We start from the raw sequence: 22,247 nt of genomic DNA, 5'->3' as shown, positions 1-22,247 counted from the left end.
TGATTTATAAAAATAACCCATGACCTGAAATCATACTACACACTGACAGTCACTCTTCTTCTATGTTCCCTTCAAGAATGAAAGGAGTGGGTTTCCATGCTTCCCCTCAGGCACCCAATTATAGTTTTCCCATAGAAAGATTTTGCTGGCCAAATTTACTTCATTTTTCCAGAAGGAAGACTCTGAACTCAAAGTGCAACAGCCACTCCAGAGTAGCTCCTGCAGTCAGTTTTCCCACATGGACAACGCCACAAGATCTGAATGTCTTTCTGCTTACGTGTAAAGGGTAAAGAGTTTGATTCCCTACTCCATGACCAAAAAAAGCAAAGGGGAGTCATTTAGACTTCTTCTCATTTCCTGTGCTGGAGCTAGTAAATTTGAGAGCATATTATGATTGCCCCAGAACATTCCAGAATGAAGTAATTCGCAAAGGAGGGAGTCTGGAGGTACAAACACAGAACCCCACCTGTGTAACCTGGAGGACACACACACTCATATGTTTCCTGGCTGTGGGGATGACAAGTTCCTCCATTCCGGCAGGGCTGGGACACGTAGCAGAGGTGCGATTCAGAGTACTGACAATCCTCTCCCGTGAACCCTGGAGCACATTTGCAGGTAGCCTTTCCTATCAGAGACGTAGTTTCACAAGTTCCCCCGTTCTTACAGGTATTGCTTTCACAGGGGTTTCTGTACTGACAGTAGTCTCCAAGAAAGCCTTCTCGACACCTGCAACAGAGAAGAAGTCACATGCATTACACATTCACCTGAAGCCTCGCTGTCCTGGGAAGATACCAGGAATGAAGTCCCATGACCACTTATGAATTTGTCATAATTAATGGTGACACTAATCTAAACGCTAATGCCATAGATGTAACGGGGCCTTCCTCTGGGATTGTCCCAAATGACACCACTGAAAACTTAAGTTCAAATTGTGAAATCGCTCATTACAAAATAAATAAATACTGCATACAATCAGAGTTACATCAAATGCAGGACCTTATTCTCGCACTTCCCTTCTGAACTTCGGTAAAAGCCTAAGTGTTAAAGAACTGCTGAGTAACAGTTAATTCCTTGCACCCAATCCCATTCTAGTAAGCATCCTTTTTTAGAAGAAAATCAAGCAGTTTCAATAATAGGTATTAACACCAGGTATTATCCATCTTCCAAAATATTTATAAAACCTTATACAAATGCAGCATCTGAGGGCCTGAAAATCTGTAGCAGATCTTTCTCCACAACACTCCCGTGAGACAGGAATATACTGTTATCCTCATGTTGATAAGTCCATCTGGGACTGTGACATGCTGAAGCCTGCACTCAACTAGCAACACAAGCACTCAAGCCAGGTCTCCCACGCCCCTGACTAGCACCCTAACGACAAGGTCATTGTTCCTCTGTCTCCCACAGAAAAATGAGTACACACGCACACTATCTACAACTAGGGTAGTATTTTATACACACACACTATCTACAAGTAGGGTAATATTTTATACAAAGATCTGTGATTGCAGAATAATTGCAGTTATTTCTCTCTAACCTAAACTTATGTCAATATAGCCTGACTACACTTGTCAGCTGTAATCCATCTTTTAACTGGCCTTTGTACTACAAATTTTCCATTTAACTTCCAGCAATACAGGACCCAGGCAAGCAAGCCTGCAAACCCCACCTTTGTATCACCGACAGTTCTACTTGCCTCTTTCAGGTAGCAGAAAGCTGCAAGAGTATATGCTGGATAAAAATAACACCTAACATACAGAACAGGACTGTCCACTTGAAGTTTTTCTATAGTGCACAGCTGCATGCTTTAACTGGTAAGTAACCCAAGATACACACAGCTCAAGAAAACGTGTATTTCACTGCAAAAATTTCAGAGGTGAACATTAGATATCTTTTGCTCCAGAACAGGGTAGGTGCAATTATTAAATCAATGAGCTACTCAAATCCAAAGGGAGGAGATTCCAACTGCAAGAAATATAGTCTCTAGTTTGCCCCCAGACAAGAATGTAACAGTAAAGAGACTGCCTTTTCCTTATGCACTTGAAAGTGTATGATGGATTGAAAAACAAAAAAACAAACCAAACAAACCAACAAACCCTAACTGGATAGGCCTTAAAACTCAGTTTAAAATCAAAGAACAGTCATGAAGCTGTGTTTTACACAGAATACTACAGGGATCTGCCTTTGTTCCTATGCTACTCAACACTTCCATTAATGAATAACAACAGAAAACACCAATGCTGGTCAAACACGTAGGTAAGAGAGAAGACAAGTTCTTGATAGAGAGTAGTAACACAAACTGCTTAACAAGGCAGTCAGCACGCAAAGTGCACTTTAAGCACTGAGAAGTCATACATCTAGAAACAAAACGCATACAGCATCCTCACCAAAACAGGAGACTGATCTGGGAAAGACAGATTTGCTCTGGGGGTTCCTAACAGTCAGCTGAACGTGAATTCCTAGCATGACAGTTTGGCCAGGAATACTTCAGATGTACAAACAGCATATATCAAGTAGGAGTAAATGAGATTATGCTACACCTGATACTTGTAGCACAGTATCACAACCATTACATCAGTTCTGGTGTCTGCTCTTTAAGAAGGAAGAGCTGAAATTAATTCAAAGCAGCCAACAGTAATGATTAATAGAAAACTCTTGACATAATGAATAGCTCAGGTGGCTCAGTCTATTTATCAAAGGGAAAAGGGAAGGAGACAGTTAATCAAAAGCTCCAAGTACCCACAAAGAAGCTCAGATTTAACAGTAATTCCCAATCTAGAAGGCACAGGGATAACAGAACTGAGCAGTTAAAAGTTCAAGGTAGATAAATTCAAATTAGAGATAGGGTAATATCTTTATCTTCAGACAGACTTATACACAGTATCTCAGCAGTGGAGAGAAACAACTAGAACAACGCATTTAAGGTTGCAGTGGAATTTCTCCATCACTCATGCTTGTTTAAAAGAACACCAGGATTGGCTGTTTCAGAAAGAGTATGCACACTAGTTCAAACACTGCTATTCAGAGAGGTTATTATCCGAGTTACGCAAGGGGTCATTACTAGATGACCACAACTGTTTTTTCTCATGTTAAAATTTATTAACTAGCTTTAGCCGTATGTCTGAAGCAGGAAAGTCATATAATAGATGTGCATAATCACAATTTACCATTCCCCACACCCAAATTAGGCTCCTTTCACCATACCTTAATACTTTCAACTTTGTACCCAAGAACAGACATGAAAGAAGAGTTTTTGCAGGGCAAGGCAGGATTAATAAAGTTACAGAAAGCAAATCCTGAGACAACACCATTTGCAGAATATCCTCTGCCTCTTGTGCCATCCTCGGTATAACAACTGAAGGCTGTCAGTCAGCATGAGCTGCTGCCACATCACCCAAGAGGCAATCTTTGGGTATTCTGGGCCTAAACCAGTTCTATAGGCTTCCTTTAACATCCCAAATCCCTCCTTGCTACGGGTTAGAAATCAGTCCAAACGCCAGCAGGCTACAGCACGGCTGTGTCGGAGCTCGATCATATAGAAATCTGGCACCCGGCAAAGACGGCTTGTGCCAGAAGCTGGAGGACTGCTTGACTCCCACGGCATTCAAGCCTGCACACAGTGCACTGGCTAGCTCTGCTCAGAGACTGTCTGGATAACTACAATTAAATCATGTTTCTGGACATCTCTATGCAGCTGATAAATGTGTAAAGTCAAATTGAACTTCAGTCCCAGAAGGGTTACAAGCTTTCGCTACAGGAATTTCTTCTGGTTTCACCACCGCCAGGGATGGGGGGTTTGGGCAGCTCAGCCACCTTCAGTGCCAGCAGTACACCAAGCTCCTCTAACAGCAGCAGGCGCAGACCATGCACTTGTAGTTCTCTTTAGAGAACTCAGACAAACAAGAGGTCCTCCAACACCAGCCACCACTCCAAATACAAAATAAACCAAAACACACCTAAAAGATAAGTCCCAAGGTGCTTTTTCATTCAAAGGCTGTAAAACAAACTAGAAAGTCTAGAGGAACATCTCACATTTTGTCCACAAGCAAACAAACTGCCAAAATACACCTTCTCTCCCACCCCCCCCCCCCCCCCCCCAAACACTCAGGGATACTGGAAGGTACATTTAACTGTTGCCCCTAGGTAACAGGGAGGAGGGAGCTTAACAATGACTAAAAGTATTGCTGGTATGATTTAAAAGGAAAGCTGAGACCTGTGCTCTAAGACAACACTCACAACCATCACCCACAAATGGTCCAGCATTTTGTACACAAATGTTCTGGTACAAAGTTGAAGAATGCTCCAAGACCGGGCTTGTTCTGGTATCTTCTGAGGCTAATCAGAAAAACATGAGGGAGCACTCCAGCAGAGAACAGCAAAAGCTCTTTTAACTTTAGCTCTTTATATTTGGAAGGACAAAGCCTTACAGAATATGCCAGAGGGAACGTGCCTGCCTGTGGAAAGATGGTAAGTCAGGTATACACAGCCCTTGTACCCACCATTCTGTTCTCCTCCTGGAGAAGTGCTTGGTCACACAGTTATGCAATTTTCCCCTCCAGCAATTCCATGCAATCCTTTTTGAATGTTAAAGAACAAAAAAACTACAGTCCAGATTTTCAACCACGTCTCCTGTCATCAACATTTCTAGGCACAAATACTAGTAATTTAGTTCTAAATGTTGGTGTAGACAAAACTGCAAATATTTGCCCCTGATTCATGTTGGGCACCACATTGTTTCTCTAAAAATAGAGGCAAACGCTGAAAAAGCAAGGTCTAAGTCCAGACTTCTTTAAAGGATATGATTATCCTCAACAGCAACTCCAGCTTCCCACCACCCCTGCTCTGCTCTCATCCCAACCTACTCTTTCAAGTTCTCTTTAGGAGAGAAAACAAAAAAGAAGAAAAAAGCCACTTGTCTACAGAGCAGCTTAAAATTGTAGCAGCTTGTGTCAGCTCCAAATGACATGCTCAGAACAGGAAACCAAATCTTTTCCAAATAAAAGCCACTGTTTCTCCTCAGTTTTCCATCTAACACTCAGAAACAGAAACAGGAAGATAAAGTTTGTTCTGGCACTTTCTGGAAGCACATGAGGTCTCTTAACCTACTTCAACAGGAATTTAATCTTTTAAGAACAAATTTCACATACAACTTAATTCAAATCATGATTTCTGAAAGCTAGAGAGTTTGAAATGGGAAAATGTCCTGTGGGCTGCATCAGCTATGCAGCTGCTTCTAATTAAAGCTTCTCCTTTACTCTCTCTGGGCTACTTTCCAGCACAAATACTTTAGTCAGAGCTCAGCCCATTTTTTTTTTCCCCTCCTCCTTTTCAGCTCCAGCCTGTGTTTGCCTTAGCTCAGGCTCTCATGGAGCTAAACCAGAGACATAAAAACAAGATGAAGGTATTTATCCAAATTTGAAGTATCCACAAATCCACAGAGCCGCATTCACTCCAACAACCTAATGCTACAAAGTGAAAGTCGAAAACTCACAAAAGCTGCATTTTTGGCTCTTAGGCCACAAAACTACATTGACGTTACCTCCCAATACTTAGTTCTCTCTTGCTTTCAAAAGACTTCTGGAAAATATGTCTGGCCTGTTGGAAAAAACTCCTCATCTGCCGTACTATATTTGCTTGGGCACATTCATAGGACAGTCTCTTCAAATGCACCTTATAGACTGTTTTAACCAGTCTTCCAGATGTTTGATTTTCATGGGAGTTTCCCATTCAGGCCCAGTGATATCATCTGGAGATGCACAGAAGGAAGCAGATGGTTTTAATTTAAAACGCAAAGGGAAGAATTTCCTAGTCATCTTGCTTCTCCCCCCTTCAACCCAACACTCCCTTCCCTTTGACTGGAAGATGCTTCAACTGGGGGGGGGGAATACAGTCTGATGACTAACGTGAGAAGGGTCTCAGCTATTCTGCTACAGATTTTAGCCAGACTTCCCTCTGGCTCCCAGGTTCAGACTCCCACACCTACACCTCCTCTCAGGAGGGAGAACAGGATTCTCTGGTTAGCTTTACAAACGCTCCTTCCCATGTCTCAAGGCTCTTATTTATGCGTCATACTTTGAATGCAAACTATGGGATGGCCTCTCTGTTGTGCATTTAAAGCAGTACACAGCTATTGTTTCTAGTCCATGGCAAGCACTTCCACAGTGTACCACTCCACAGATACCAAGGAGTAACAGCAACCGAAGCCTAAACAGGCAAGGTTTAGTTCAGCATTTTCTGACCATCAAAGCTCTGAACAGCTTTTGGTCTGCACAGATAAATCACAATAGAAAATTTTGGTTGAGTGACTCGAATTACCACTCTGTTCCCAGATTTGAAGCTAAAAGTGTGCGTACTCTCCCCTTTTTCCTCTGCCCTGATCTCTAGGGTCTCCTTTAACTTTTGAAAGGAGACAGAAGGAAACAGGAAAGGGCAGCCCATTCTCAGAAAGGGACAACTTTTCAGCTTTTGCATTTAGCCTCCTCTGGAAAACTCTCAGACCTCATCCCGCTACAAGGTCTCCTATGGGTATTCCCCATTCACTGGTCTAAGAGTGATTAGTCTCTCGAGATAGATCCTGAGAAGATATCTGCTGCAGTCTCAGAAGCAGTTCTGCAGTCTAGGATCTTGCCTTAAGCCCCAGAAGTCCTCTTAAATCCAAGTTAAAATTCATTTATGAAGATCCAGCTGGAAAGAAAGGTAGGTCAAAAACCTGGCAAGGGGTTGGAGTTACTGGGGGTTAGATTTGGGATAAAAGCCCCTTACTGCCATGCTGTTGCTGCTTTGAGTTTAGCACACTTTGAGGTCCTCCTGTTGCCACCTTGCAGATAAGAGGAAAAAACTGTATCATGCACTGTAAAAGTGTGCACAAACTTCTGCACACAGTAAGAAAAACACTGCTCACTGATGAGGCACAGAAGCACACAAAGCTGCACAGATCCTGACAGCTTTGGGCATGAAAGGATGTGCTGAAGGAGACTGTCCTTTTGGCATCAGCTAACTTCAGCAGTCTTCACTTTTGACCAAGCACAGCAAACAAGCCATGGTTGCCATTGTACTTTTTCCTTTTTTTTTTATTTTTTTTTTACCATCCAGACCCAACAAAAGACACTAGAGTTAAAGCAGTACTTTGGTTCATACAGAGGTACTGATATCCCTTCCGGGCACACAATGTGCAACAGTCCTAAGGTCAAAAAATCCACTCTTAAAAACCTACAAAGTACGAGAAGTAGCAAGGCCCAGTTTCTTCCCTAAACCTTGGAGCACCCCTACCCCAACTCCCTTCCTTCTCACTTCTGCTTCTCTCCCTGGCACAGTCTTGCTTCTGCTCCCTGTCACTGGGGCACAGGGAAGGGAAGTTGGGAGAGGCCACAGCTGCCAAACATGGGGAAACCAGTTAAGATACTCTCCACTTCAGGGCCCTGCCCCACTCCAAGCACAGAGGGACTGCCCAATCCTGCATCCACCTGCAGCAGAGCAGACTCTTGCACTCAGAGAACAGCAGGCAGCATTGCCAAAATCTCTGCTCTGCTTGCCCTTGAAACAGTTCCCTGTATCCACGCCTTCTCAGCCTGCTTGCAACTACAGAAATACTGTAAGTTAGAAGTACTATCCCTCAGACTCTTCCTACTACTTTCCCAGTCATCTAGCAGCAGGGAGATGAGAAAGGGTTCTCCTGTGACATTCACAGTTAGCATTAAGCAACAAGCAACTGTATCCTGCTTCTCAGCCAGGTATGAGAGCATGCAAGAAGGCTCCCTCATGCTTAACACCTCAGTGTGCAAAAGGCTGCCTGGAGATGCTTTGGAGCAGGGGGGGAATGACACCCTACAACAACAACAAAACCCCCACTACAGTGCAACACAGAGCCAAACACCAAACTGAAACTGCCTTTTATCAAAGCAGGACCCAGAAAGCTTGGGATGACAGGTCCCCTTCATACCACTACTGCAGATATCGCCATATTCCTTGGAATAAGGTCTGCGTCCTCACGACATTAGTCACTGAATGGGTGTAGAAAGGTCTCTCAAACAAAAATTCTGACCTTGGAAGACGCAAACACAGGAATGTGTAATTTTCTAAATATAAAATCAAGGTCAAAGAAGGTCAGTAATTCTATCAAACAGTGCCACAAGATGACAGCCATGGGCCAGCAGCGTCACCAGGGGAACGGAGCTACTTAAAGGGCGCTGGCAAGAACAATCTGATAAAGATCCAACTCCGATTTCCTTACAAGGGTCACAATCACTGTTCCCATAACAGAAGCCAGATGCACCAGAACAAAGGTTTCTTCGCAGAAAACTAGCTTTCTTTTTTAATGGAGTAGATGCTACAGGATTTTCTGACAAAGAAAACTGTTTCAGCAGTCAGCTGCCACTTACTGCTTTGCCAAATATCTAGACTAGATGTTTTGCTTATCAGTGCTTACATTACTCATGTCTTATTCATCACGTAAGATTGACTCTGATGCAGGTTCTCCCTCAGCTGTTCACTTGTTTCTTACAGACAGCAGGATTGACTAGATGGACTGACCACAGGCTAGAACAAACACCTTGGCCAACAGGAGGTACAGAAAGAGGAAGAGAGCCTATTATAATAACTTATTGCCCAGCAGAGGAAGTACTGCAGAAAACTTGAAAAAAGTGGAAGGGGTGGAGATTTAGCTAATCAGTGAGTGATCCTGCAGAGCTAGAAGCCAGGCCACTTGCTTTAGTAATAAGTTCAGTTTCCTGAACAAAACATTTCTACTCTTACAGCCATCAAAAATTCAGAAAGTCATTTAGGTTACTACGCCAGATAGAAAAGTTCCCCTATTCAGAGTTCCTCATAGTGCAGGAAAGAAAAAAAAAAAGTTAAAACCAAAACAGGATGCTAAGAATCAGCCTGCTAAAGGTAGAGTCTCCACAATTGAGGGGTTTTTTTGCTATTTTTTCCTTCCTTTCTGCAAAAAAAGAGTTCTTGAGCCAGAATTAGAAAACAAACACATACTAATCTCCCTACACAGGCCTCTATTAGCCTTTCCAATTACTCTGGCACCTGCAAAGGGACTGAGTTGTTACTTGTAGGAGGGGTTGGCTTAAGACCTGCAAGAAGACTTTGCACAAAAAGGAAGAAGGCAACATTAGAATTATAAATAACTCTGTGTGCTAAAAAAATGTAAGTGTGGTCAAAGCTGCGACTGTGATAAGGGAAATGTGTCAAGATCTGGACTACAGTACAAATACTGAACCAATGTTAATCAGATGAACCAACTAATTTTTTTTTTTCCACAGTCTAATGCATAGTTAAGAGGAACAGGCAAGTTAGAGAAAACATCCTTAGGGAGGTACAAGCAGCACCAACATCAATACCAGTCTTGTTTATTACCTTCATCATGACCCACATACTTTGGCTCCAGACTAACATGCTTAAGTATGCATCAGAAGGACCTACTAACATCATACAATTTCTTGTTTCAGTCTTAAAATAGAGGTAAAAAGCAGGAAAAGTTCCAGCTTTCCTTTCAGAAGGGCAGCTCGTTTCTGTTGACAGCAACATAAAGCCATGGAAAGGAAAAGACTAGGAACTAGTAGTAGTTAAAAATGTGAAAAAAACAACAGGGAATAACAAATGACATATTTGCCTTTCCATGGCCTTTCTGCACACCAGGTATTGATTTGAAACTGAGAAGAACCTCAAATTAGATTATGATTTCCCCTTTGTGTGCCACAGGTGCAATTTAAGTATATTGAGTTTTATGTACCACATTAACAGAAAGAACTAAAGGTTGTGGCTAGGGAAGATAGATGTGTAGAAAAGGGTGGAGCAGAGCTGTGTGTGTTAGCCAAGCTAAACCAATAAGACAAAACTGAATAATATTTAAAGAATGTTAGCATTAAGAAAAGACAGATTTAGCATGCTAGAAAATGGCACAACTTGCACTGGTGAAGTAAACAAGGTCTAGAAAAATAATCCATTTACTGCAGACATAGTAAATTAACCCTGCCAGACAAGGAGGATTTAATCTTTTTGCAAAATATCACTTCATTTTAAAAAAATCTAAATACTGCAGATTGAAAGGTGAACTGCATTTAAATAGATGTGATATCATTCTCCAGACACCGCCTACTCCACCAAAGCTCCTGCTGATCAGCTTTCCATGCAGCAGAGTGAAGGCACCATTGAATGCAGGTGTGAACATTTACCAAAATCAATTACATGATAAAGACAAACGTGGGTGTGTGTTTGGGATTTTGTTAGTTTGTTTTTGCAACTCCCACACATTACTTTCCAGCATGTGGAAGGGAACTGGCACACTTCAGAGTGCAGAATAGTTCTGAAAAACCTCATAAAAATATTCAAATTGGGGCTGAAGCTCTATAAAGTAAGGCAAGCTATAAGATGGAGAGCAAGTTCCAACTTAACTTGTGGGTCTGGAAGCAAGGTACAGAGTTTACTTCTATGATCACTTTGGCCTTGCTTCCTACACTAATGCAAAGAAACCAAACTGACAAGATCCAAACCCAGAAATCTGAACAAGAATTCAAGATTTCTTATGTTACAAAAAGCTAGCACATAAGAACTAACACATTATCAAAAAACACCAACTGTGCTAAAACAGTTACACCAAATGCACCCAATAAGAAAATCTTAACAATTCACATTTCCTTTCTGGCTAGGACCCTGAAAGACAGACGACTGGCAATTAAATTGATGAGAAATGAAACCAACTTACTTGCAATATCCTGTACCATTTTGATAGGGAATGCACTTTCCCTCATTAACACACGGCTTGGAATCATCCATACATTGCAAAGCTGAAAGAAAAGAAAACGACAGTCAAATCAGTAGCCGTACATGTCCAGCCAAAGCTTCATTAGCATATTTTGAGGAATAAAAATCTTACAGTAGAAAATTTTATATTACTGGAACAAAAACAAAGACACTATCACATAGTTTAATTTAATCTCTGGTAGCATCAAAGAAGCCAGACTGAAAGAAGAATCAAATACAGATTTGTTCATCAGGCAACTAAATGTTTCCAGAATTTCTTTTAGGTAGATTTTCAAAGCAAAGGATGCAGTAATTTCAGCAAGCTACAAAGACATTTGCGTTAGCACTTGTGTATTTTGGGTTAAGTGTCACCAATTACTACTTTCTGATCAAAATTCTGGACTGAAATTCTCTGAAACAAGAGGCAACTACTCCTAAGCCTTTGTCCACAATATTTTGCCTCAAATTCTTTCCTCCTTTTCTACTATCTCTAGGAACGCTTGGCACTGAAATAGGGGCATCTGTCCCTCATAAGCTTGCCTGCTGTACATTTCTAGCAATCCAGAATTTGCTGCAACATCATTACTGTTGTAGCACTCTGATTTCAGTCAGAATTGTGTTTGGGAGTAAGTGAAAATATCAGAGATGTTAAAGACTTTCAGGAAAGAATTTGGTATTTCTAAGGAGGAGATACTCTGTAGCTCAAACTTGACATTTTCAGTATTGTTTTTAAAAAGGCATTAGGTACGATACAGTTCAGGGCTGGTCAATTTTTATCCAAGTCTACTAGAAGCTCTAGTGAGGCCTGTTCTGATGGAAGCAGCGTATCAGCTCCAGCTCTGACAAGCGCTCATCTCTTCACAGGGACCTGAAGCAGCATGCCGTGGCTATTTCTGAAGTGACCAGAAGGGTGAGAACTACGGAAACCCTGCAGGAGCAGAAGGCACTCTAGAACCACAAAAATTGAGCCAGTCCACCTAGACCACAGCCTGCCATTTGAACGGCACTGAACTAGTGGATAAAGTTCTTGGAACCAGATGATCTGGGTCCTATCCTAAACTTACCCACATACTGAGAAGTCACAAGCTCTTCCCAGCCTCCAGTTCTGTCTCCTGGCCCCCAAACACACCCAATTCCATGCCTTTACATACCCTATTTCAACAACCTTACTGCATTTGGGAAAACATTTAACCAATCTTAGTTGAAGGCACCTAGAGGCATCAATAATGTCCAACCACCAAACTGCCCACTTGAGTACCAGCTGCTGTAAGGCAGATTGCCTTTTTTTTTTTTTAAGGATGGTTTTCCTTTCCTCAAGAGGTATTAAATTTTCAATACAAATTCAGCAAGGGACATCCGGGAAAACTGGTGCAAATCACCACTAAAGTTTATATGCTGGTGACTACGGAATGGGGCTCAGAAAGAGAAGAGTTAATGCATCAGTCCCACTAAGCTCTCCCTGCAACCAGCGCAAATTCAGTCCAGCAATTAGACGACTTGGAACAGACTCCCGTTTCTGCTGTCCAGGGCTTGAAGTGTTATTTCTCAATAACCCTGGAGCACGTAAACAGGGAGCACATAAACAGGCCACATGTAGTACGAGGCACTATAGGATTGTTTCATACTTGCAATCCCTGTAGAGAATACAGTTAAATTAAACTCAGTTACCCAGGAAAATTATCAATATTTCTCACAATATGAGTATGCCTGTTTCTGTTAACACGATTTCTGAAAAAGAGGCACTTAGATGGTGCTGCTTCTGCAGAGCTCTCAGGAAATGAACAAAATTCCACTCTGAGCCCCTCTCAGATAACCCCTGAGGTCAGGGTTACTAAGCGACAGAAATATTAACACAGATTTTGCATGGCATTCCCCCCCACAGCGGGCAAAAACACTTACAGTGATTTGCACCTGTCTGAATTTTTATCCCATTTAACAGCAACATCCACAAGACTTCAACTCCAAACTTCATCTGCTTCTGTCTAACACTACAGCAGCTTGTTTTCACAGCAAAGATTAGCTCCAGTTAGCATAGTTCAGCTACACTGTGTTCAGGAGAAACGGCAGAAGGACCTGTTATGATTCGGAATTCTCTTACCACCTATGCTACTCCAAGAAAATGGAAGAAGGTTAAAATGAGCCTTACCGCATTTCAAAGAACTGGGAGGGGAAGCAGACTTGGTATTCTCATCTCACTACCTTGAATTTTCATTCTTTTCACACCAATCAAGCCAGTGAAGCAAATACTCAGAGGATTATTTCTTTTGTGCCCATGCTTTCAAACACAATTTTGTAATCTCTTCGAGTACCCGCATCCCCAGTGAGAACTGAGCAGCCAGCTGATTTTGTAACCCACATAGTAAAAGCTTAACTAGCCAAAAACACCTCCCAGCACAACTGCACGGAGGGAAACATGAGGGTGACTACTTTCAGGGTCACAGTAAGGATCTGAATCAGTGATTCCTGTTTAGCTTGCTAGGCCAAATACAGACACAGGAGAGAGGCTTTAGCAAAGTAATGATTAATTTTCTCCTGGTTTTTGACAAATTATTCCTGCCTTGAACTGCTGTTTAGCAGGTCATTAAACTACTACTAGTCCTTAGAATTCTTTAACAGAGACACATAGTGAATAGGGCAATGCAAGCAGCTAAATACATATTTTGTATATAGTAATTTAGAAGTGAAAGAAGCTAAGGAAACAAAAACAGAAAGATTCTTTTGTACTTTTTCAGCTTAAGACTAAAATAGGCTGAATAGAAATAATTGAAATGCAACTAAAGCTGAAGTCAATGTAAATGTAACCATATGCTATATTAAAATTAGTATTAAAAAGTAACATGACCACTTCTCTTTAAAAAAGAAATCACAAGGGAAATTGAAGACTACAGTTCTCACAGTAAAATTAGCATTTCTGTGCACAAAGCACTGTCTTCCTGTATTTCATGATATCTTTAACAATTTCACAATGCATGCAAAACCAAGGCATTTCAACATGACTTACTTCAAAAGCTACTTTTCTGCTACTCTACCATGTTGTGCTCAAGAGTTAATAGTATCAGAAACTTTACCTTCTACCTCAGCCAGCATAAAAAGTATGTTTCACTACATCCATTATGTTAACTGGAAATACTTTGGTGTGTACAGCATAAGAGAAGACAGCCTTGTCTTGAAAAGATAAAGCCACTTTTCTAGAAGCCACATATAGATAGCATCAGCATGCTGTCAATGCTTTGAGTCTAACAGGCTGCTTTTGACAGTTTTCTTCAATGTTTAAAAAAACAGCAACGGTGAATTATTTGTTAGTTTTCTGGACTTGCTCTAGCTTGCCAAAACCACCAAGACTATAAGAAGCTGGGTTAGCCCAGACCAAGCACAAGCAGTGATGTTTCAAGTCCTTGCACTCTTGTGTGGTGGAGGGCTCGCTCCAGTAAGCCAGCAGGTCTTCAAGGGGAAATGCCATGGCTTTTTAATATATTGAACTGCCTCATCATTTTTATCAGTCCTTTTGGGCATATTACGGGAACATTGGGAAGACGCCACAATTATAGAAAGACTGGTTTCTTATGAAGTAGGCAGGCCACCACTTTGTGAAAGAAGTACCCTATCTCTAGCATGCATCATAGCCAAGTTTGAAGGACTTCTTGGATGAGGGCTCTAAGCGCATACAAGATGAATGTTATTAGCTATACTACCCAGCCCAGAGTCTGTACAAACTCTTGCACATGCGTGCATTTAGACACAAATTCTAACCTGACATTTAACTAGCCTACCAGGACTGTTTTCCAAGGCCAGAGGGAAAAACAGGTAGCCGCTGCTGTAAAGTGAGCACAAGCAGAAAGCGTTACTCGCAGAAACACTATAGGAATGCTGCAATTCTCAACATCTGAATCCACCAAAGCTCACAATTAACTGGAGTACAGTTTCACCCCGGTTTAATCTTTTTGGCAAAAGAGACAGTTAAAGCAAATCTAGGAGGAAAAGTCATGTTTCTGCCTCATTGTTCTTCAGGATGCCAAGATGATCTAGAAGTTGTGATTTGCTTTCTATACTTCATCTGCCCACTATAAATTCAGATTCTTTCTAGGCTAGAAAATTAAGAGAAATAGGGAAGGATTAAGATCAGAAACTATAAGTGTCAAGAGTTCAGCTTTTAAGAGGAAAGACTGCTATAGGGAAACAGCCATAACCAGAGAAAAATCTAAAAGGGCTTTGTTGTAAATACTAAAAGGAAAGCAATGCCAATAAACTCCTCAGCCACAAGTTCAGAAAAAGTCAAGCAGAAATAAAAATGCAAAATACCAAAACAATTAATGCTGTGAGGAAGAGACGTTATAAGCTGGTTTCCTGTAGCTTTGTGGTTGATTATCCTGCATCTAAGAAGGTGCAGGCTCCGACCAAAGGTTTTACTGCAAGTAAGGGGAGAGCGATATTCTGGTAGAGAACACAGCTGAGCTAGTGGTACAGCCTTCTCCTTGGGAAGACACTATGGGTCTCTCCCCTTCCTGTCTATAAATTTACCATTAAATTCACAGAAATTCCATATCATTTAAGAACCTAGACTTCTGTCATAATTGGTGGAAACTTGTCCATAGGTTCAAAAGCTCTCTTGTGGGAGAGGGTAGAAAACAACTGACTTGAACATAGAAGAAAAGTCAGGCTACAAATACATTAAAGACTAGAAAGAAAACTAAAGGACAAAATAGGTTTCAATAACCTTTATGCAGTCAGTGGATTTTATGTCTCGATTGACATTCTTGAGAAATAGCCTGTCATTTCAACTGTGTTACCCATTATATATAAAGAGAATGGAGAAAAAGGATTCAAAACCCCCAAGCAGCAACAACACAGGACACATGGGGAACGCAAGCTCAGGCTGCTTGCCAGAGGTGGATCAGCTCTGAAGAGGATGACCATCAGCACGGTCAAGAAACACCAGCTACACTACAAATCAAGGGGTCTCAAATTCCGAGGAAGCGAAAAACAGCTTCTGATTCCCTTCAGGAAAAAGAGTGTGAAAAAAGCAGCTAAGAGAAAATGCTGAAACACGAGGTGTAGTTCTGGAGGAAGATCGGTAGGTCCTCAATGTGCAGAAAGGAACAAAATCCTTCCACAACAGCACCTCACACCACACAAACAGCTGCTGAAAAAGCTGGTAAGTGATAAGAAGCACTGCACATATGGAGAGAATACCCAAAGATAACCAAATTTTGGAGGAAAACCACAAAGGAGTGATAACTAATTATGCTATTCACTAACCTCAACAGATTACAGTTCCAGTGAGATTACATACCAGGGAAGAACCCACTAGTAAATAAGCGCTAGCTGAAAATATGAAAATAGCTTTTTCTGGTTTTTTTCTTAACAGATTGCCCTGTGGCAGCCACATGGAGAGGGAAGAAGCTAACTAGTAAAAATCCTCACTGTGAAAAAGTGATAAAGCCTTATATTCAGCTCAGATTTAGAAAATTTTTAAGATTTGGGGAATTTAAACAAGCTGACCAGTTTGCACTTCACAGACACAGGGTAGTACTTAAGGACAAAAAGCTTGTCTACAAGGCATGGAAATAGTCTGTAAAGTAAAAATGCTTTAATCAGATTATTAAGACATCCCCACTGTTTTTACACACAAAAGCCTGAAATCAATTGGATAATGCAAGACTCATCAACTGAGAAGCTAAGCAGAGCTCAGAGTAGCATGAAGGCACTCAGCCAATATCCTGTACCTTTGGGGAGAGAAAACACCAATATCTAAGCTGGTTTTCTTCACTAACTTCTCTAGACAAGTGTGAAAAAAAAAAAAAATTCGCAAAAAAAATATTTAAGTGGATTTCAGAAGAACAAGCCTGTCAGAAGAAGAAATTTTGCTTTAGAAGTTCATCAGGTTTTGAGTTCGAGAGTGCTAACAGCAAATCTGACTACGTTAAGCTCTCAGACACACAAAACTTATGTCCTGCCATCATCTGTTTCAAATCTCTCCTCCGAACATCTAGGAACTGGCAAAAACTACTAATTGGCCCTCCTAAAAGCAGAGCTGGGAACTGTTGTACAAATTCACAGGTAGAGTTGCAGTCTTTCTGTTGTCGGGGTCTTAGGCCTAGGAAACTGCAGGAGGACTGTTATTTCTATCAGATGCAGCTACAGTTCATGTGACACTGTTCCTGTTGAAAAACTACTGATAAAAGCTCAAGTTATAATACATACTGAATTCAGGATGAACTTGTAATAGAGTTCGAAAGTCTGTCAGTGACCGTATTCTCCATTTCCTTACACAGCTACCGTTCCCTGCCTTCCCCTATTTTTGGTTTTCCGAACAAAGCCAAAACGCCTAAAATCCAGAACGACAACATAGAGCATTTAGTTAAAAAAAAAAAGTTTTCAACAAAAAAAAAAATGTAAGGAAGGCAATTAAAGAGCTGAAGAGGTATTGGTGTTTCCACGGCAATCTGGCAGACGGGAGCCATGCTTGCGTCTTCTCCAAAGTCTCCGTCATTCTCCAGCACTAAATCTTTATTAATTTGAACGTTAAGCATGTTTGCCTGTGTAGAAATGCTAGCCCGCTGCTTGTGCTGAGCGGCGCTTCCACAGCCGTCCAGGGTGATGTCAGAGAAACGAGATGAAGACTTGCTGCATGGAACAAACAGCAGACGCCCGTGCCATTTTGAGATACAAAGCTCTTTTTTCATCCTTGTAGCAGTCTAAAAAAAGGACATATGCCCTAGGAACAGACTATTTTCTAAACAGAACGAATGATTATTTCTGCGGCTCTCAGATGACCATGTTTAGAACGATAAAAGCACTGTTTCTTCTAGATGGGCACTAACAGCCCTTGACTTCTGTTGGCAAGATGATTTCAGAGTGAATTCATAGAAACTAAGAATATAACTACAAAAGGACTTTTTAATGCAGATGCTTAGGGAAGCTCTTTTTTTCCCCAACATGGATGACATTTCCCTAACATGTCCCAAAGGAGGGGTGAGACCTAATAATCACTGTATCACTCCTCCACTTAACAGTCATTAGGCAGGAGTACAAACTTAAAGGAAACAACATTACACCTGGAGTTAGAAATTGCAACTGTTTGAGTTTGCTGTTCAGTAAGATTCCCAAGTCCAGAAGAAACAGGCTGTGAAAGTCCTGCTACTGCTTTTTTACCTACTCCTTGTCCTGGGTTCAAACCCCAACCACCGGTCCCCTCTCACAGCACAGATACCATTTTTGAAAATGGGAGAAGCTGAACAGGACCAGAGTGTATCGAAGAGAATTACCCACTTACTGCAACAGCAGCAAGACACCCAAAAAAAGGGAGGGAGGGAAATAGCTGTGGAAGCTGACAAAAACCCTACCCACCCACTGTAGGAGATTCGAATGCCAAATGCCACCAGAAGCGTGAGTCCTCTTTTCCCAAGGATTCAACTCCTGAGAACATCAGCAAGAGGATCTTCACGTATTTCTAATCTGAGCGATGCCCTGCAGGAAGTGATGTGCTTTAGCCAGATTCTCATCATGCTCCCTTTTGAAAGTCTAAATCAGCATCTTTGATAAGAACAAATTTGATAGACAGTAACACCTTCAAAAGATCAAGTAAAACTTGCTCTTCCATAGGCAAATTCACATCAAGCAGACCGGCATTGTCAGCATTATCTGAAGCCCTCAAAAGTTTCACTGTTTGAATACTAAAGATCTCAAACTGCCATCCACATCAACGCACTACCTTTGTGCTGCTCTAGATTAAAAATGTTTTGCAACCTGTTAGAAATATGGGCTGATAGTCAACAGCAACCTGGTGAAACTGGGCTTAGCAAAACCCAAGTATTAATAATGACAGTGGGTAATTAGGGTGGGCTTTGCTAGTGAGGATTCCTGTTTCACCCATTGCTGTCTGATCAGAAGAGGAGCAAATCGTTCACAGCAATTATCAGGAGAGTATCCTCACCAAACACGCAGGTGTTGCTGCCCCACCCCAGCTTACTGCAACTTCAACTGCAGCCTTTTGCAAAGCTAAACAACGCTCAACTGGAAAAGCAAGTTGCTACACCATTGGGCTTGCATGATGAGGCAGAGTTGAGTAGTCCAAACCGTAGCGCTTAGTGCATCCAGGAGCCTCCTATTTATTGACCAAGAGGGCTGACATCAGATACCTGCCCTCTCTTGCACAAGAGCATCAAGACAGTTGAACATGCACCTGAAAATACCCTTTCGGTGACTTCATCTTTCCCTTTCCCATTAATTCAAGCCACAGCTCCCACTCCCAAGAACCAGATGCAGGTCAATATCTCACGAACAACAAGAGTAATTTTCAGTCTAGATTTGTCATCTCTGACAACCGGCCTTTGTTTTGCACTGGGAAGAGATTTCAGCCACAAAGCCAAAAACTTCTGCAGCATGGGAGGACCTCGACCGGTCCGGTAGGTGTCCATACCCAGTCAAGTGACAACAAGCGATACCACTGCTACCTCTCCTCTCAGCCCCTGTCAGAGAAGGAACCAGTAGGGCTAGCAATAAGCTGATGAGTTGCTGGTATGAAGGTACAGTTTAACGAAGTGGACATGACATTTAGTCTTTGCAAAATAGTATTCTGCCATCTTACTGGACTGCGTAAGCCATTTCCAGAAATAACAGTCCTACCATGCACCACACCTCTACCCTACCAAGAAAACATATTTCTGAATTTATAAGACACCTACTCTTGAAAGACTCTTTATTTTTCCAGTCCCTTTTGAGCAAACCTGGCCAAAACACATTCAGAAAATAGCTTTTTTTGACTCCAACCATCTTCTTGCAAGGTATTAGTAAAACTAAGTAAGTCAGATTTCAGAGGGGGTTACTGGAAGAAAAAAAAAAAACAACAAAACATTTCTCCCAGGAGACAAATAATAACCATTTCAAAGTCAAGACAGATTGATTAACCCAACTACTCTTTATCCAAGACAGCAGTAATGGTCAAAACTCTGCAGACAACAGTTTCCACTCCTAACCATACTAAAGAATAAAACTGCTGAAATTATCGGTGTCTCGCTCAGTCATGCACTAAACAGCTTCCACTACCACTTTCTCCCATCGCTGCACTCTTCACAAGTCATCCGAACAGCGATACGGCCTCTCAGGAGCAAAAAGGAAGAAAGAATGAGAAGTCATGTAAGCAATCAATGACTGCTGGTCCTCGACAGCTTTAACGTGCTGTAAAGCTGCACATGCTTTTACTCTACAAGCAGGACTGCTGCTGGGAGAGGCATGAGATCCATCAGAACTCAACAGTTAAGGCTATGGACCACGTTCTCCAGCCCGGCTGTAAAACATATTGCAAATGCCAACATGCAACGGGGAACAGTGATGAAAACCAGGAGTTTCTTCAGATGCACACACATGGCTTCATCACGCCTGGACTGATTAACAATGAAAGGAGGAGGATACGTAGAAATTCTTTCTGTGTGTGTAGATATGTCCTCAACAAAGAGGCCAGAACGAACACGATGCATAGGTATTTCAAGCGATGGAAAGCAGTAAACCATTTTCTCCCGTGTTTTGAAATCAAAAAACCTCAAGCACTCGAGCCATTTTTGCAATAGCACATATATCACTGCCGTGCACTGCCAATAAAGGATGGCTTCCATTTCAGTTTTCCGTTACGTGTAAGCCCCCACGGGAGAGCCCTGTGCCCCCACGGGAGAGCCCTGCTTCGCGGGCAGGACCCGCACCACTGCCCGGCGGGGCGGCTCGGCTCCGGGGAGCCCGCCTTGGGGGGGGGGGGGCGCTCCACACAAGGAGGGAGGCGGCGGCCCCCGCGGGGGCACCCCCCACGCGGTGACACCCCACGCGCGGCCGCTGCGGCCGCCCGCCCCCCCGCCCCAGGTCCCCTTCCCCGGCCGGCCGGAGGGAGGAAGGGGACACCGACGCCGGCCCGGCCGCGTTTGAAGCGGCGCCGAGAGAGGAGCCGGTCCTCCCGCCGCGACGCCGGGCCGGGCAAGGGGCGGCTCCGGGCAGACCCTCAGCCTCCCGGCGGGCAGCCGCCCGCGCACCGCCTCAGCCCCACAGGCCCCCCACAGCCCCTCGCCGCCGCCGCCCCCCACCCCGTCACTCACCGGCCGCGGGCTCGGCGCGGCTGAGTACGGCCAGCACCAGGCCGAGGAGGGCGGCGAGCGCTGGCCCCGCTCCGCGGGCCATGGCCACGGCCGCTCCCGCCGCCACCGGCACGGCGCGAAGCGAAGCGGAGGGATCTACCCCGCCGCCGCCGATGGCGCCTGCGGCCGCCCCGCGCGGAGGGACACGGCCCAGACGCTCCGCCCCCGCTTCCTCCGCCGCGCCGCCCGCCACGCCCCGCCTTGCCCCGCCCGACCGCCGCCAGGGGGCGCCCGCCCGCGGACCGCCGGGGCGGGGCGGGGCCGGGAGGGGCCTGCGGGGGGCGGGGGTGGGCGGGCCGTGGGTGCGTGGGGCCGGGCTGCGGGTGCGACGGGCCGAGGGGCAGGGGGGGCTGCCTGGGCCGGGGACCCGGGCCGTGGGGTCGGGGGGCGGATGGAGGGCAAGGGCAGTAGGACGCAGTGGTCGTGCCCCTGTGGGGGGGTGGCCGCGGTGGCGGGTGCCCACGGGGGAGGACGACGGGGTCCTCCGCCTGAGGTGCTGGCCGAGGCGCTGCCCTGCCCTTTGCCCGGACGTGGGGTGCAGGCAGCCGCCAGGCAGGGGTGACCGAGCATCGCCCAAGGGCAGGCGCCGATGGGAAGGGAAACCCGAAAACGGCGTCGGCTGCCGGAGGTTCACCCCGGTGGGAAGGGGGGCCTCTGGAGCCGGCGGAGGGGCTCCCCGCCCCACGGCTCAGCCCCACGGCTGCTCGTGCTGCAAAAGCCCGGGAGGAGACCCGGGTTCCCACGGAAGAGGTCTCGGGAGGGCAGCGGCTGAATTCAACTCAAGATCCCTCCCAGTTCTCAGCCATCATCTAAAGCGTTAAAAATCCTTCTGCCCTGGCTCCCGCTCCCCGCGGACTGAGAGCCCTTTGTGTGCGGTGCTGACACGGCAGGCTGGCCCGTGAAGGCAGGATTGTGCCGCGTTCGGGGGAGAGAGGGGGCAATGAATAAACCTCACTGTTTTCCCCAGATCCAGGAGCTCCTCCCAAGCGTGGAGCTGGCTGGTCAGTGCCCTACCGCCACGATGATTTTTCCAGGTATGCCGATGCAACCTGGGCGACGAATCCCCCACCGTCCCGCACAGCTGCCGGAGCTTCCCATTGCCGCTCCGACGGCCGCTCGTGGGCGGACGATGGTGCCTTGCAGCCACGATGGCCGTCTGTGGGGCTGCTCTGGGCACACCTCCCTCCCCGCAGCTCATCGCCTGCGGAGGTGGATGCCAGACCCCCCCAGCATGCCCCAAACTTTCCACATATAAAATTATGGGTGGTGGTGACCCACGCATAAGTTAAAACCATCACAAAGCCAAGCTGCGAGTTGAGGAGGGACAGGCAGGAATGTGACTGGAACAAGGAGGGCTTGGGCATGCTCTCCTGAATGCAG

General features: G+C 44.3%; 1 protein-coding gene across 3 annotated transcripts in view; it reads right to left on the bottom strand.

The window, feature by feature from the left end:
- Window positions 1-20,999, bottom strand: part of NOTCH2 (notch receptor 2) — an 88,624-nt gene extending 67,625 nt beyond the window's left edge. For all 3 annotated transcript variants that reach the window (XR_008237107.1, XM_052800787.1, XM_052800788.1), the window contains exons 1-3: window positions 20,829-20,999; window positions 10,712-10,793; window positions 467-726 (exon numbers count right to left, since the gene is read on the bottom strand). Coding sequence is in view for 2 of the 3 variants with exons in the window: in XM_052800787.1 (XP_052656747.1) it covers window positions 467-726; window positions 10,712-10,793; window positions 20,829-20,910 (424 nt within the window). In the remaining variant the exon portion in view is untranslated. The remainder of the gene's footprint in view (window positions 1-466; window positions 727-10,711; window positions 10,794-20,828) is intronic.
- Between the last annotated feature and the right edge of the window lie 1,248 nt (window positions 21,000-22,247).

The sequence above is a fragment of the Harpia harpyja genome, chromosome 11 (genome assembly GCF_026419915.1).
Source record: "Harpia harpyja isolate bHarHar1 chromosome 11, bHarHar1 primary haplotype, whole genome shotgun sequence".
Classification (NCBI taxonomy): Eukaryota; Metazoa; Chordata; class Aves; order Accipitriformes; family Accipitridae; genus Harpia; species Harpia harpyja.
This window is presented reverse-complemented; position numbering and strand designations above follow the sequence as displayed.